Here is a 13937-nt window from a genome sequence, read left to right as displayed (position 1 = left end):
TGATGCAAATTACTTAAAAGTTTGAAAAAAATAAATGGGCACATCTCAGGAAACTGTTTTAGACTATACAGGCATAGTAATAAGAATAAATAGTAGTCATAGATAAGTTAGGCATATTTTAAGACACTTTGAAGGCAACTCACTGCATCAATAAAATACTATTTTATTAGGAGAAAATAATGTATGGGATCCAAGCAACCACTTCCTGGGCATAGGCAGAAAGCCCTTATGCTTATATGGGTGGGGGGAAACGGTATTTCCTTCCTGTGGCATTCCCTTGTGCTTCACAGAGCCTTCTCAGGAAGGCTGTTCTTGAGATTGGGATATTTTCCTAGGATGAAAATGACTACCTCTGAGCAGAATATGGTTCACAGCAGTTGAGCTCCCAGCCACTGTTCACAGTCCAATGTGTGAGCTTCTGTGAAGCTCTCACAGCAGTCAGCAGGAGATGGATTTCACAATCCTGAATACATTTTTACTGTCTTCTGTATAGTTGCTTTGGAACTGTTGTCGCAAACCCTCCTAATAATATTTATGGCACACTGCAGGCCAAGTTCTTAGTGAAACTCTCACCAAATTAAATGTGAGTTGTGGATATGCAAAGGATAAATGACTTGGCCCTAATAGGGTAAAATCTTTGACGCTCTTCGCTTTAAACCTGAGAGGAACAGAGCTATGAAGATTACTACAAAAACGTGGGGCAAGGGGTGGAACTCCAGCGTCACGAAATTGAATTTCATTAGCTATTGTATATTCTAGCCTCTCCACCTCTTTTCAATTCTCGTTAAGCCTGTAGATTTTTTTTTTGCCTGTTTGACTGCTTCCGAAATGTTTCAGTGTTACTAAGGAAGGGAGAATTAAAGTCCAGCAACTCCATGCTGCGATATCTTTTGATCTCTTCTTTTTTAAAAAACAACACATTTTAACAGAGTTACCATAACCTGACACTTCGATTCTTAAGAAGATTCTTCTTATCACAGATCTTCTGCATATTTCTGTTGGTCATTAACACCAGCAGATATTCAAATGGATTTGTGGTGGATATGAGCATAGAAGAGCTGTAATCGCTTCCTGTGGAAAACCATTGTGTGGTGCACGGAAGATCTGTAAACTGAATGTGGGATGCACATCAAAGTCAGTGTGTCGTGTTCTGAAGATCTCCAAACTGCAAGTTCACAGCAACAATGCTAGGACTGCTGTAAGAAAGTAATCCCATTTCACACAGTTTTCGACAGTGAGCTGAAGAAAGTTATGAAGACAATGTCCTCCTCAAACATAAGCAACATTTCAGTGGATGACATTTCCATAGACCATGTCAACCAGACCGCGTTTTCTCAGCCTGGCTGGCAAATAGCACTTTGGGCTATCACCTATTTATTCATAGTCATCGTATCGGTTGTGGGCAATGGCACTGTCATTTGGATTATCTTGTCTCACCAACGGATGAGGACTGTTACCAACTATTTTATTGTTAACTTGGCTTTTTCTGACCTGCTAATGACTGCCTTGAACACAGTGTTCAATTTTATTTATGCCAGCCACAACGTCTGGTATTTCGGTGAGGGATTCTGTCGGTTTCTTAACTTTATTCCTGTTACGGCAATGTTTGTGAGCATTTATTCTATGACTGCTCTTGCTGCTGAGAGGTAAGAGTTTTGAAGTTGAGCTAAATTTTGTTATCCTATTCTTATTTGTTTTTAAAGGGTTAACTTGTAAAAGCTGGGTTGAAAGAAGTTATACTAACCAAACTGGAAAAGCAGCTGAATTTTTACAAATCTAGGCATATTTACTTAAAAGTAGATCTCACTGAGTTTTACAGCACAATCCTATGCATGTTTACTCTAAAGTAGGCCCCTTTGTGTTCACTGTGGCTTATTCCCAAGTAAGCGTGCATAGAATTGCACCCTTACTCTCTAGTAAGTACCGTATTTTTCGCCCTATAGGAAGCACTTTTCCCCCTCCAAAAATGAAGGGGAAATCTGAATGCAGGCTTTCGCTGAAGCTTGGAGAGCAAGAGGGGTCGGTGCGCACCGACCCCTCTCGCTCTCCAGGCTTCAGGAAGCTACCAGCAAGCCTTGGGAGCCCGCGGGAGAATGGGCCGGTGCGTCCTATGGGATGAAAAATACAGTATGTTTAAGATTGTAGTCAAGGGGAACAGTCCTATACCTGGGAACGAACACACACACACACACAGCACTTCTAAATACAGCCAGAATCAAGTTGTCATACTATGACTTGGAACTTGCATTTGGAACATGGGATAATTAACAAAGGGGGCATTATATTCTGATCCTGAATTATTATTTTTGCACTGATGTAATATTTAAAGGGTTCACTGGTAAAACACATCCATTTCCTTCTTCATGTGCATACCACCAGCTCCCAAACAGCTCCATCTGGTTCCTTTAAGATGCCTACATCAGGGGCTACACTCTGAAGCTGCTGAAATCTGCACAGCCTGGTACCCAGTAGACCCAGGTACTGCCCCTTCATGCTATCAAAGAGCTTATGTAACAGAGTAAAAGCAGATCCCTAAGTCAAAGGTTAAATGTGTTTTTCAACCATAGCAGAGTCTGGCTGAGTCTTATAATTCAGCAGGGAATCACTCCACAGTACACAAAAAGGCCGTCCATTCCTATTATGGTAATTTAAACTTTATGGAAATTGTTTATCACTACCAAATCAAAAAGGCGATATTACAGAAGTTTCAGCGGGCTGCTACATAGCTTCTACTATCTTGATCATTTTCTGAAAGTCCCATTCTGTTCCCTAGGTTTTTTTAATCTCCAGCAAAGACTTACAAATATACCAGTACTTGACCTTCTTATTTATCTGTTTTTGTTTTAGTGTTTAGTGTTACACCGAGTCCTTGTTCACACATCATTTACAGACAGTGACTCATAACCTACAATACAGGAAATATCTGAATGCCTTATTTCTGAGGACAATGCAAATTAGGTTCCGTTTCCTCTTGTCAAAAAAAGGACAAGTTAGCAAGATCCTACCAGTTCAGAAACATCTTTCACTTAGAGTCAACAGGACAAAAGTCACCTCTGGGAAACACCCAACGTACTAGTCATCAGATATTTATTTAATAATAAAATACAAATAATACTAAATTATGTCAGTGTAGCTCCTGTGTTCAAATTGATTTAGAATTCATAAACTCCCAAGTTTTAACCAGATGTAAAACACTATTTCCCCATTATGTTCAGTGTCTGCGTGGTTCCTATATTCCTAGTAACAATAGAGTCCAAGGGTGTGAGACAATTGGCATATTGTCGGTATGGCATACAGTGGTACCTCGGGTTACAGACGCTTCAGGTTACAGACTCCGCTAACCCAGAAATAGTACCTCGGGTTAAGAACTTTGCTTCAGGATGAGAACATAAATCGCGCAGCGGCAGCGTGGCGGCAGCAGGAGGCCCCATTAGCTAAAGTGGTACCTCAGGTTAAGAACAGTTTCAGGTTAAGAACAGACCTCCAGAACGAATTAAGTTCTTAACCCGAGGTGCCACTGTATAAGGAGGTCTCTGTGTGCTTTGGTGAACCCTTGGATTTGCACAAGTGGAAAGAAATGGAGGGAAGGACCAATACAAGGCTGCCAGCCTATATAGACTTACTTGGGAGTATCATAAGTCCCACTAAACTCAACTGGGGCTTACTAATAGGGTTGCACTGTCAGCCACAGAAAGAAAAACCTGAACAGGAAGAAAAGAGAACTGTGCAGACATTTCCTTTCAGGAGGCAGAGGTGAGTGAGGAATAAGCAAATATCAAATGTGGAATCAGCCATGCATAGCATTGTTCAGAAAGCAAGCCAAACTGCTCATGGGGCAAAACGCAGGCTTGTAGGGGTTCCCTTTTCACAAACCTGAATCAGCCACTACAACCCAAATATATCCACACTTGCAGAATGCAAGCAATATGTGCTATTAAGCAGATAAGCCTAGTCCTTGGTGGGGTAGACAGTAGTAGTCAATCATGAAAACAGAAATAAATCAGTTTCTGGGAAAGATTAATGACTTTAATAGAAGTAGCTTTTTCCGGCTCGAAGTCAACGGCTGCTGGTAACAGATGCATTGTGTAGTCCGGAGCTTACCACAAATTTATTTAAAAAAAAAAAGTCCTCCAGATCAGTTTATTTTCTCTACATCTCCCACTTTGGGATTCTTGGGGAAGAACTTATAAAACTAATGCCTTTTTTATTTTTATTAGTTACGTAGGAAAAGTTGAACTTCCATTTTTATAAAGCACAAGGTTTGTGCCATAACTAGACTGCACCACTCTTTAGGGAGCTCTCCTATGTGTAAGAAGCTGGTGTAAAGAAAGCCAGTGGAAATAAAGTTGGCATGAAGTTACACCTGATCCAAATCCCATTCAGCAGCTAGGCGGATGCTACTGCCCTGCCTAAGTCTGGCAGAGGAAAAACAAGTCTTTAAAACAGCGTTCTGTGCTGGGTTGCCAGGTCACGTAGCTAGGCTGAATCTACTTAGGATCCAGCCTAAGGCCCACCCTCCCGGTCCTGCCCCCACCATGCCCCAGAATGCTCCCTTTCGGAGACTTACACCAGCCTCAGCTCAGCTTTTTGGACTGCCACCTTTTCCTGCCTGGGAGGCTGCCTCTTCTGTTTTTCTTCCCTTCACACTACTGCTAGTCATAAAAGATTTCTCAGGAAAACAGGTAGGCTGCATTTATCTCCCTTGGAAAAGTTTACAAAAACAAGCCATCATTTCTTGCTGTTTGGATTAGGGGTGCCAGATTTCCCTGCGCCATGTGTGACAAATGGATGAAGTTATCTTCCTCCCTACACGGTTAAAATGTGGGGAAGCTTTGCCTGCTAAACTTCTGCTTGTCATGTGGCTTTTTAAGACACAGGAGCCATGCCAGAAAAAGTTGGCACTCCTAAAATTTATTCTATACATTCTGCAAAAGCTCCGGACAGATCTTCCAAGCAAAGAGGCTGTCGTAACTTGGCAGTAAGTAATTGGAAGCTAATATTTTTTGTTTGGGTTTTGATTCACTCAAAGGTGCAAAAGTTAAGAATCGACAAGACAATATATCAATTGAACAGGACAAGTACTGTTGCACAAGTTGTGTTAGGAACATAGGAAGCTGCATTGTACCAAATCAGATTGTTGGTCTATCTCACACACTTACCTTCCCGCCGGAGTGGTACCTATTTATCTACTTGCACTTTGACGTGCTTTCGAACTGCTAGGTTGGCAGGAGCAGGGACCGAACAATGGGAGCTCACCCCGTCACGGGGATTCGAACTGCCGACCTTCTGATTGGCAAGTCCTAGCCTCTGTGATTTAACCCACAGCGCCACCCGCATCCCGGGCACCAGCTTGGATGGCCCCAAAAGAGTGTTAGGAAAATGGAGGCTAGCGATGGCTACTAACCACAGCAGCCATGTTCTCCCTCAGCTGTTGGAGGTAGTATGTCTCTGAATACCAATTGCCAGGAAAAGCTCTGTTGCACTCATGCCCTGTTTGCAGGCTTCCCATAGGCATCTAGTTGGCCACTGTGAGAACAGGATCCTGGATTAGATGGGCCTGGGGCCTGATCCAGCAGGACTACTCTTGTGTTCTATTGTCTATACATACTGACTAGCAGTTGCTCTCTTTCCTTGCACTGTCTGAAGTTGTCAGGCATTGAACCTGGAACCTTCAACTCAGTGGCTGGGGCAATACAGTCAGATGGGTGGGGTACAAATAATTAAATTCTTATTAGCGTTAAAAGCAGGTGCCCTATCACTAAGCTATGGGGGAGAAATTTTATTTTGTTTGCTTTTTAATGAGAAACATTATTGAACCAATGCGTAAACCGAAACACTTCAAAAGTAGCACTTCACTGAATTTTGCAATGCTATTCTCCAACTAGCATGTTCAAAAATGGGTATATTAGGGGGGAAGTGTGCATAAAAATGCTTGTTAGTGACAATAACATACAAAATGCATTATATTGGGGAGGTATATTTTAAAAATGTGGATATTGGTTAAGACTACATGGACAAAGGTCCATGTAGAAAATGGCACCAAAATTGCTGACAAATTTGCATGAGGCATTAAAAAGATTAAATCACAAATTGCTGTGGAAATATGAAGAGATGAATTTAAGAATGGGGGAAAAATAAAAACCTGGAGAAACCAAAACTGAGACATTCATTCATCCATAGCTATGGCACTTCCATGGAATAACTTGCCCTGAATTACTGTACTTCCTGCAATCTCAGAGTAAACAAACTACAAGGAGGCAGGAATTAATCATTGCACAAATAACTCTTCTCAGCAGAGCCACTTACTTAGGTATACAAAACCCTGGGATCATAAATCCTATCCTTGGCGTTAGAAAAAGCTACCAATTTTGGAAAAACTCAGCCACACTGGCCATGCAACATCTATTATTGTCGAAAATGTCATTTTCTGTGTGTCCTACAGTACGTGTGTGCTACGATCACAGAGCACATTTATCAAGCAGGCCACACTGGCTTCCTGGTCATGTGTCAGTCAGCAACCCGAGATGAGTGTTCAGAACAGGTGTGAGATAAAATGCACAACATGTCATTTAAACTGGAAGGCGCAAGGGTTGGAGAGAGGCTGAGGGGAAAACATTTCCACTGCTCAGTGAACAAATCAGGCCTGTGGCAGCAGCATGACTTTTTCTTTAAAAAATAAATGATTGCCCCTCACAAAGCTCATACAAATCACTAAGTAGTCTGGCCTTATTTACACCATCTATGCATATTTGTATGCATTCTTTAACTAGAGAACTCCATTATAAAATCTGGAGGCAGGCAAATATTGAAGTAGAGCTGTATATTCCCCTCGCCACAGCTTTTTATTAGAGGTCACTCCAGAAGAATCGGCTTGGGAGTGAATGCTCAGAAGACTCATTTGTACACACCAAGCATTTCCCACAGTCCTTTAGATCTGTGGATTTCTTTCCACATAAATGTACACAGTAGAGTAGGGTGGAGGGGATAATGCTTTGCTTCTTCTACAAATGTTTGAATTGTTTATTGTGAATATGGCTGTGTACACACTATACCTTCAAAGCACAGAGCACAGTCTTCCCGACAAAGAATTCTGGGTGCTGCTGTTTGCAAATGGTTGCTAGGAATTGCAATTTTGTGCAGGCTGAACTGCGGCCTAATTCTTTCTCTCTTCTTTTCAGGTATATGGCTATAGTTTACCCTTTCAGGCAAAAGCTCTCTCCTGGGTACACCAAAGTGGTCATAGGAATAATCTGGTTGGTAGCTTTTGGACTTGCTTTCCCACAGTTCTTTTATGCACAAATTCGTGTCGACTATGGAATGACCAAATGTGTTGTTGCCTGGCCAGATGACGTTCATCGTAAACATCTCATCACGTAAGAACACCCCAAATCCTGAACCCCAAAATACATGTTGGCAGCTGAGAACTCTTGATTTAAGGGGGAAAGAGAGAACGTGAATGATGTTGCTGAAAATCTTGCCTTAACCATCTGTTTTCAGCCAGAATCTATGTTACTACTAAGTCTTCTTTATACTTGATGGAGGAGAGTGGAGGCAAACAGGTGACCATGTTAATATTCATGCAGTAATCAGGGATACTGCCAATTTAGGGTGTTTGATCCACAGATTTCAATGAAGTTGCAGTTTTCTAAAGTGAAAGAAGTCTATGACATTCGGCTGTGACATTCTGTGATGGGGGAATGAGGGTTGGATCCAGGAACTCAAGGTGATCAAATTTAATTCAAACAGGGCTTCATACGTCAATTAAAAAACCTTCAGACATATCTGAGTTAACTGAATGGCAGGACCATCCCAAGACTTTTAAATCCTTGGGGGGAAAGGGATACCAGTATTCCTTCCATACTCGTAATTGGTTTAGATGCCTTTGCTGGACAATTCTGGCAATGTCATAGCATTGGAGGGCTTTGCTTTGGGGTGCCTGTGTTACCCTCTCATCTTGTCTTTAAAAGTCAATTGCAACATTAGCTTCCATGTAATTTCTAGCAAAATATTCCTGAGGCTTTTCAGAGCTACTGTATCTTTACCTAAAAGCTTCCTCTTTGCAGCTGCCAACTTTAATTGCTTTAGCCTGTAATTGTCCTTTAATTAGTCCTTCCTGCTCTACACTTTCATTACTAGATTTCTTTTTTCTTTTAACTGAAAAATAGCATAGTGTCACAAATATGGGGAAATTCATTCCTAATGAAACATCATATTGAACAGAAAATGCTTAGCGGAAGGGATCACAGGGAGCAAGCTTCTAATTAAAGTTGCAGGGTGGGTTGCCTTTGTCCCAGCACAAAAAGCGAAGCACTTACCTCAGTAGCAGCACTCTCCCCGTTGCAAGAAATTGATGAGAAAGGCACAGGTATGTAATCTTCTGGCCCAATCTAGATTCACACAGAAAGGAGGAACAGCAAGGAGCATCTGTTTGAACAATCGCCATGCTTCCTGTTTGAGAAATATCAAATCAAAATCTGGCATTGAATGGGATGCCCTCACTGTGATATGAAGCAACACTTCTATAGAGTAAAAGTCCCATTAAATCTGTAAGACAAATTTTGACAGTTGATTACCGATAGTGAAAAAAATGTATAGTCAAAACATGGCAATGTGGTGGACGCAAAAAGAAGGGGGAAGCGGTGTGACCTCAAAAAGCAGACCTTGGGCCCAGTAGATAAAAAGAGTGCGGGGAAAATGGAGAGGTATCTTGAGACCTTGCAGTGATTAGCCTTGCAGTGATTAGCCTTGCTATTTGTGGCAAAGGGAAGGATTTCCCCCATGTGTTCTTATCTCTTCCTCTGTCTGGCTCACCTCTTCCCCTTTTAGTCCGGGGAAAACCACACTCAAGGCTAAAACATAGAGTCCTTTGTTCTGTTAATGAGGTTCTGGAATTCAGGAGGCCAAACATTTATGGAGCTTTGGGTACAATTCTCATCTCCCTCCAGAAAGGAGGCACGGTTATTTAAGCATTGCGTTAACATCACTCCTTGAACATTTATCATCAACCATCTTCTACAAATAGTAGCCTTCTGACAAGCTGTCTTCATGCCACTGGTTTACTGAGGCCACTGTCACATCACCAAAAAAAGGTGGGGGAGGGGGCACACACAAAATTTTACACAAATTCACACTGTATACATGATATGCTAATTTATATGCATGGTTGCAAATTTAGAAATAATCACTATAATTCAAATATAAATTAACTATCATTTTGTCATGGTGGAGAAGACTATGGTTTGCTCAGTCTGTTGTTGATGGGCAACTTCAAGGCTCTTACTCTCCCTTCATATCTGACAGAGGACACTTTCCAAACAGCGGAAATTATAGAACCTTAAGAGTTAGAAGGGACCCCAAGGGTCATCTAATCCAACCCCATGCAAGTTCTCGGTAAAGTAGGGCAAATGGTCACCCTAAACAGCAGTTTATAACTTTGAGAGTATCACTTTTGAAAGACCATTAATGGTACATTGTGTTTTGATAGCTTCCCCTCACCGGCCTTGCTTCACATCTTCCTTGAGTGTTTTTGCCTGATTGGAACATGCCATTGAACTCTGAGAATGACTTGTTGCTTGCCTGGATGGAGAATAGAGAGGGTGTGTGTGTGGGTGTGTGGGTGTGTGGGTGTGTGTGTGTGTGTGTAAAAACTACCCCAGTGTACAAAGATACCATTTACATTCACTGCTCTGGCCACTCTTGCCCTGGAAACCACTGGCCCCTGGAAAGTTTTGGAAACTCAGGCAGAAAAGCATTTATTGATCTTCCCAATACATGGAGGTTCTTTTTGGACTGAAGGAAGGGAAGCAAGCTCTATCCATGCTCAGCTCTTTTTCTCTTTTTTCCAGGTACCACATCACAGTCATTGTTTTGGTGTACCTGCTGCCTCTCCTAGTGATGTTTATCACATACAGTGCAATAGGAAAGGCTCTGTGGAATAATGCTGTTCCTGGAGATCACACTAATGTGCTCAGCTACCAGCATATGATTACAGCCAAAAAAAAGGTTAGTTGTCGTGAGCTAATAATTGCTGCAGTGGTAACATGAACCCAGGGGTAAATCTCACTGCTGCATAGTTTCATTATCAGCAAGAACAACAGACCAGACACACCTCCGGCTAAGACTCAGACTGTGTATGCAGTATTTCTTTAAAAAACAACAGGATAGGTACAGATCATGACAAATACCTGTTCCCAAACCAATGGTAGGAGCGCATTAGGTGCAGAGTTTGTGGGAATGCGTAGTCTTGATTTTTCAAATTACCATCTAAGCAAATGCCCTCTGCTGTCCTGGATAGGTACTACAGCATGATGCCTCTAACCAACATTATAAAAGGTGAAGGTAAAGGACCCCTGAATGGTTAAGTCCAGTCAAAGGTGACTATGGGCCGCGGTGCTCATCTCGCTTCAGGTCAAGGGAGCCAGTGTTTATCCACAGACAGCTTTCTGGATCATGTGGCCAGCATGACTAAACCACTTCTGGTGCAACAGAACACCATGATGGAAGCCAGAGCACACAGAAATGCCATTTACCTTCCCATCATAGCGGTACCTATTTATCTACTTGCAGTGGTGTGCTTTCAAACTGCTAGGTTGGCAGAAGCTGGGACAGAGCAAGGGAAGCTCACCACCGTCACACAGATTCAAACCGCTGACCTTCTGATCGGCAAGCCCAAGAGGCTCAGTGGTATAGACCACAGTGCCACCTGCGTCCCAATAACCAACATTATATACATTGGCAGCAAACAAGTAGGGCAAGATACTGCAAGCTAAGGGGGTTCAACTTGAATAGTCACCACCTGTCACTTTCCAATCCTAAAAAGTGCATGTTTCTGGGATTTGCGGCAACATTATCACAGCAGCATTCTGCACAGCCACAGTTGCCTTTATAAACAAGTTACTACTATATATTGCAGGGATGAGGAAACATGTCATTAATATAACTATGCATTTAACATATTGTCTGGTTTGGTTCATAAGAAACTCCAGGCACAAATTGTTGCACAGAAACGCATCACAGACTTGCTGAGTACCCACCCTAAGCCTGTATTTCACGAGAAATGGGTGGCAGCCTCTTTGACACCACAGGCACAAATCTAGGACCAGAAGAATGACAAAGCATTCAAAGATTTCTCTTTCCTTTTTCTAGTTTGTCAGGACAATGGTTGCAGTCGTGATCACATTTGCCATCTGCTGGTTCCCTTATCATCTGTACTTCGTCTTGGGGAACATCCGGAAAGACATTTACAGGCAGAAGTACATTCAACAAGTATACCTGGCGGTGTTTTTGCTTGCCATGAGCTCTGCGATGTATAGCCCAATTATTTATTGCTGCCTTAATCAAAAGTGAGTAGTGCACGTGTTAAATGAATGCAAGCACCTTGGGAGTATCACTGAAGTGTAAGATAAAAATGCTCGTATATAAATATAGGAACCTAGGAAGCTGTCTTATACCAGTTCAGATCATTGGCCCATTTTGCTCAGTGTGGCCTACACTCAGGGCTTATCCTTGTATCATATTTAGCTTGACCTCTAACATTTACAATGCAATCATTTACATTCCCGCTCTGAAGCAAATACCACCGAGTTCAATGGTGCTTACTCTCAGGGACATTATTAGATTCCACAAAAACAGCGCTTTTCTCTAAATGTGCATCACATTCCTTTGATAGCCTCTGTATTCCATCAGGGAAACAGTCCATTTTTCTTTGAAGAGAAAATTTCCTTTGGGGGTTCAATACGGAGGCTCACACAAAATTCCTCATTCGTCAGACTTTATTCAATAATTTATTACGGGACAGAGTACAAAAGCGTCTGTGAGAGCACACACCCTATATAAGGAAATATACATCATCTTGACCATTCATTCTCTAGCCAACCACCTTCTGCCACCTCAGCACCTCACCTTCTCTCACCCAACCATAGTCCTTGAAAACACTTACTCAACCCAAGTTTTTTGCTGTACATGAGGAGACTTCCTTGTGCCTTTGTCAAGCAATTGGCCATTAGGTTCCTCCTAAACTGATTCTTACCAGTTTGGGGGAGAGGCTGCACTCTTGCATACATGATGGCAAGATCCTCATGGATAATGGGTTTTGCAGAATTTCTACCTTCTCAGTCTGTACAAGGGATGGGGAGCTTTTTCTGACTACATACTGGGGGGTGGGGGTCACATGCTAGTGGTTGCTGGGTCAGAGGCAAAAGTAGACAGAACAGCCAATGTGACTTGTGCTTTGGTATCGACCACACACGTCATGTATTTCTATACAGATTTATCTCTCCACCCTGTCAGGCAAGAGGTGTCACCCTACAAAGACACAGTCCACCCAGACAAAACACTTGAGGAATCCCTCAAGTATGAGATTCTCCATCCCTCATTTATACCATGTAACACTTAGCTTGTGTTTGCACCCATTTACAGGTTCCGCTCTGGTTTCAAGATAGCTTTCCAGTGCTGCCCTTGCATCAAAGCAACGGAAAGAGACAGACTTAACCTTACTCCCCGATTGCCTTTAAAGAAGACCTGGAGAGATCAAGCATCTAACAACCTGACAAGCACAGGAACACAGACAACCAATATGGACAATGTACCATTAAGTACCATGTATTTGGTCGTTTGACTATTTTGCCAATAGCTTGATTAATAACTTCTTGTTGTGTTTCTTCATTGCTGATTAAAAATATTACCACAGAGGTTTGTGACAGATTCGGGAGTATTCTTTGCAGTGCTTCATACCAGCAACACAACCAATCAATTCCTCCATCAGTGTTATTGCTTGAATGTCTTAGTGTCTGAAAATAATCTCAATGCCATACGCTCATACTATTATGGAAAGCCACAGGGCCGACCCAAGACATTTCACTGCCTGAGGCAAAGGACAAGGTGGCTCACCTCCTTATTTCATGTACAGAAGCCAACTGGACTAGCTGTTGAATCTTATTTCAATGCTGGCTATGGGACAGCATCCATCATGGCACCTGATGGCAACAGACCAGTTTTGGGGGTCCAAGATAGACTGTGGAGCACACAGAGCAGATTGCATACTTCAGAATAGAAAAAGGGCATTCCCCCCCCCCAACTGTACATGCTGACTGGAGAATGTGCAACTTGCCTGGAGAATGTACAAAATTCAGCCAAAATATGCACAATTCTCCAAGGCCTGTTGCACAATTCCCTCCTCATTGGAGAGTTATGTGCACCGTCTCCATCAGGTCTGGTGAACAACGGCCAGTTGTTATGCACATTTAACTGATTGAATTACATTCCTTGTGGCATATACATAAATGACACCTTTCCCCAGAAAATGTAAAGCATTGTCATATTATTTTTAAATACTTTAAAAAGTAAAAGACTTACCATATTCAGTCATTTGAGTAAAACACTGACAACAGCATTCGTTATCTGAATCAAGGTGGAAGTTAAGATATTTCGAAATAGTTTGATCGTTAATACATTTCTGATAAGAATTACGAGCAACTATGATTTGTTCACCATACTGAAGAATTATGTTTATGGCGGCTATTAATTACTGTGCTATGGCCCATGATTCACAAGTGCAAATTCATCTTTGTGTATTTTGTATGGAACCCCAAACCAAATCTTTTTTTTTCAGTCCATCATCTTGGCATTAAAAATTCAAATACAGTGGTACTTGGGTTCACAAATGTAATCCGTTCCGGAAGTCCGTTCCAAAACCAAGACGCGCTTTCCCATAGAATATTAACCATCAGACATTCAACTCAAGGACACAACACGTAGCAGTTCTTGTGTCAAAAAGGTGTGCAAGTGTGTTCAACCCAAGGCTGAAATCTGGTGGGACATTTTAACACTGTTGTGTAAAGAAACATTTGCTAGAGGCAAACATTTCTCAGGAAATATCCAGTTTGTTTCCATTGCTTTTAAAACACACAGGGATCTTCCCCACCCTTCTCCAAAGCACC

The 13937-nt window shown here is 42.0% G+C and overlaps 1 protein-coding gene across 1 annotated transcript; it reads left to right on the top strand.

Moving 5' to 3' along the window:
• Positions 1-682: 682 nt before the first annotated feature.
• On the top strand, positions 683-13870 carry TACR2 (tachykinin receptor 2). Its single transcript, XM_083503183.1, has 5 exons — positions 683-1646; positions 7179-7373; positions 9846-10002; positions 11146-11342; positions 12418-13870. The coding sequence occupies exons 1-5, from the start codon at positions 1252-1254 to the stop codon at positions 12614-12616; spliced, it is 1143 nt and encodes a 380-aa protein (XP_083359309.1). The 5' UTR covers positions 683-1251; the 3' UTR covers positions 12617-13870.
• Positions 13871-13937: the final 67 nt, after the last annotated feature.

Source organism: Podarcis liolepis (genome assembly GCF_965112155.1).
Source record: "Podarcis liolepis genome assembly, chromosome: 5".
NCBI lineage: Eukaryota > Metazoa > Chordata > Lepidosauria > Squamata > Lacertidae > Podarcis > Podarcis liolepis.
The sequence above is the reverse complement of the archived record's forward strand: the minus strand, read 5'-3'. Positions and strand labels throughout refer to the sequence as shown.

Coding starts and splice junctions, on each gene's coding strand:
- TACR2 (XM_083503183.1), top strand. CDS start 1,252: ATGAAGACAATGTCCTCCTCAAACATAAGCAACATTTCAGTGGATGAC. Junction 7,374..9,845: donor CATCGTAAACATCTCATCAC/GTAAGAACACCC, acceptor TCTTTTTTCCAG/GTACCACATCACAGTCATTG. Junction 10,003..11,145: donor TGATTACAGCCAAAAAAAAG/GTTAGTTGTCGT, acceptor TCCTTTTTCTAG/TTTGTCAGGACAATGGTTGC.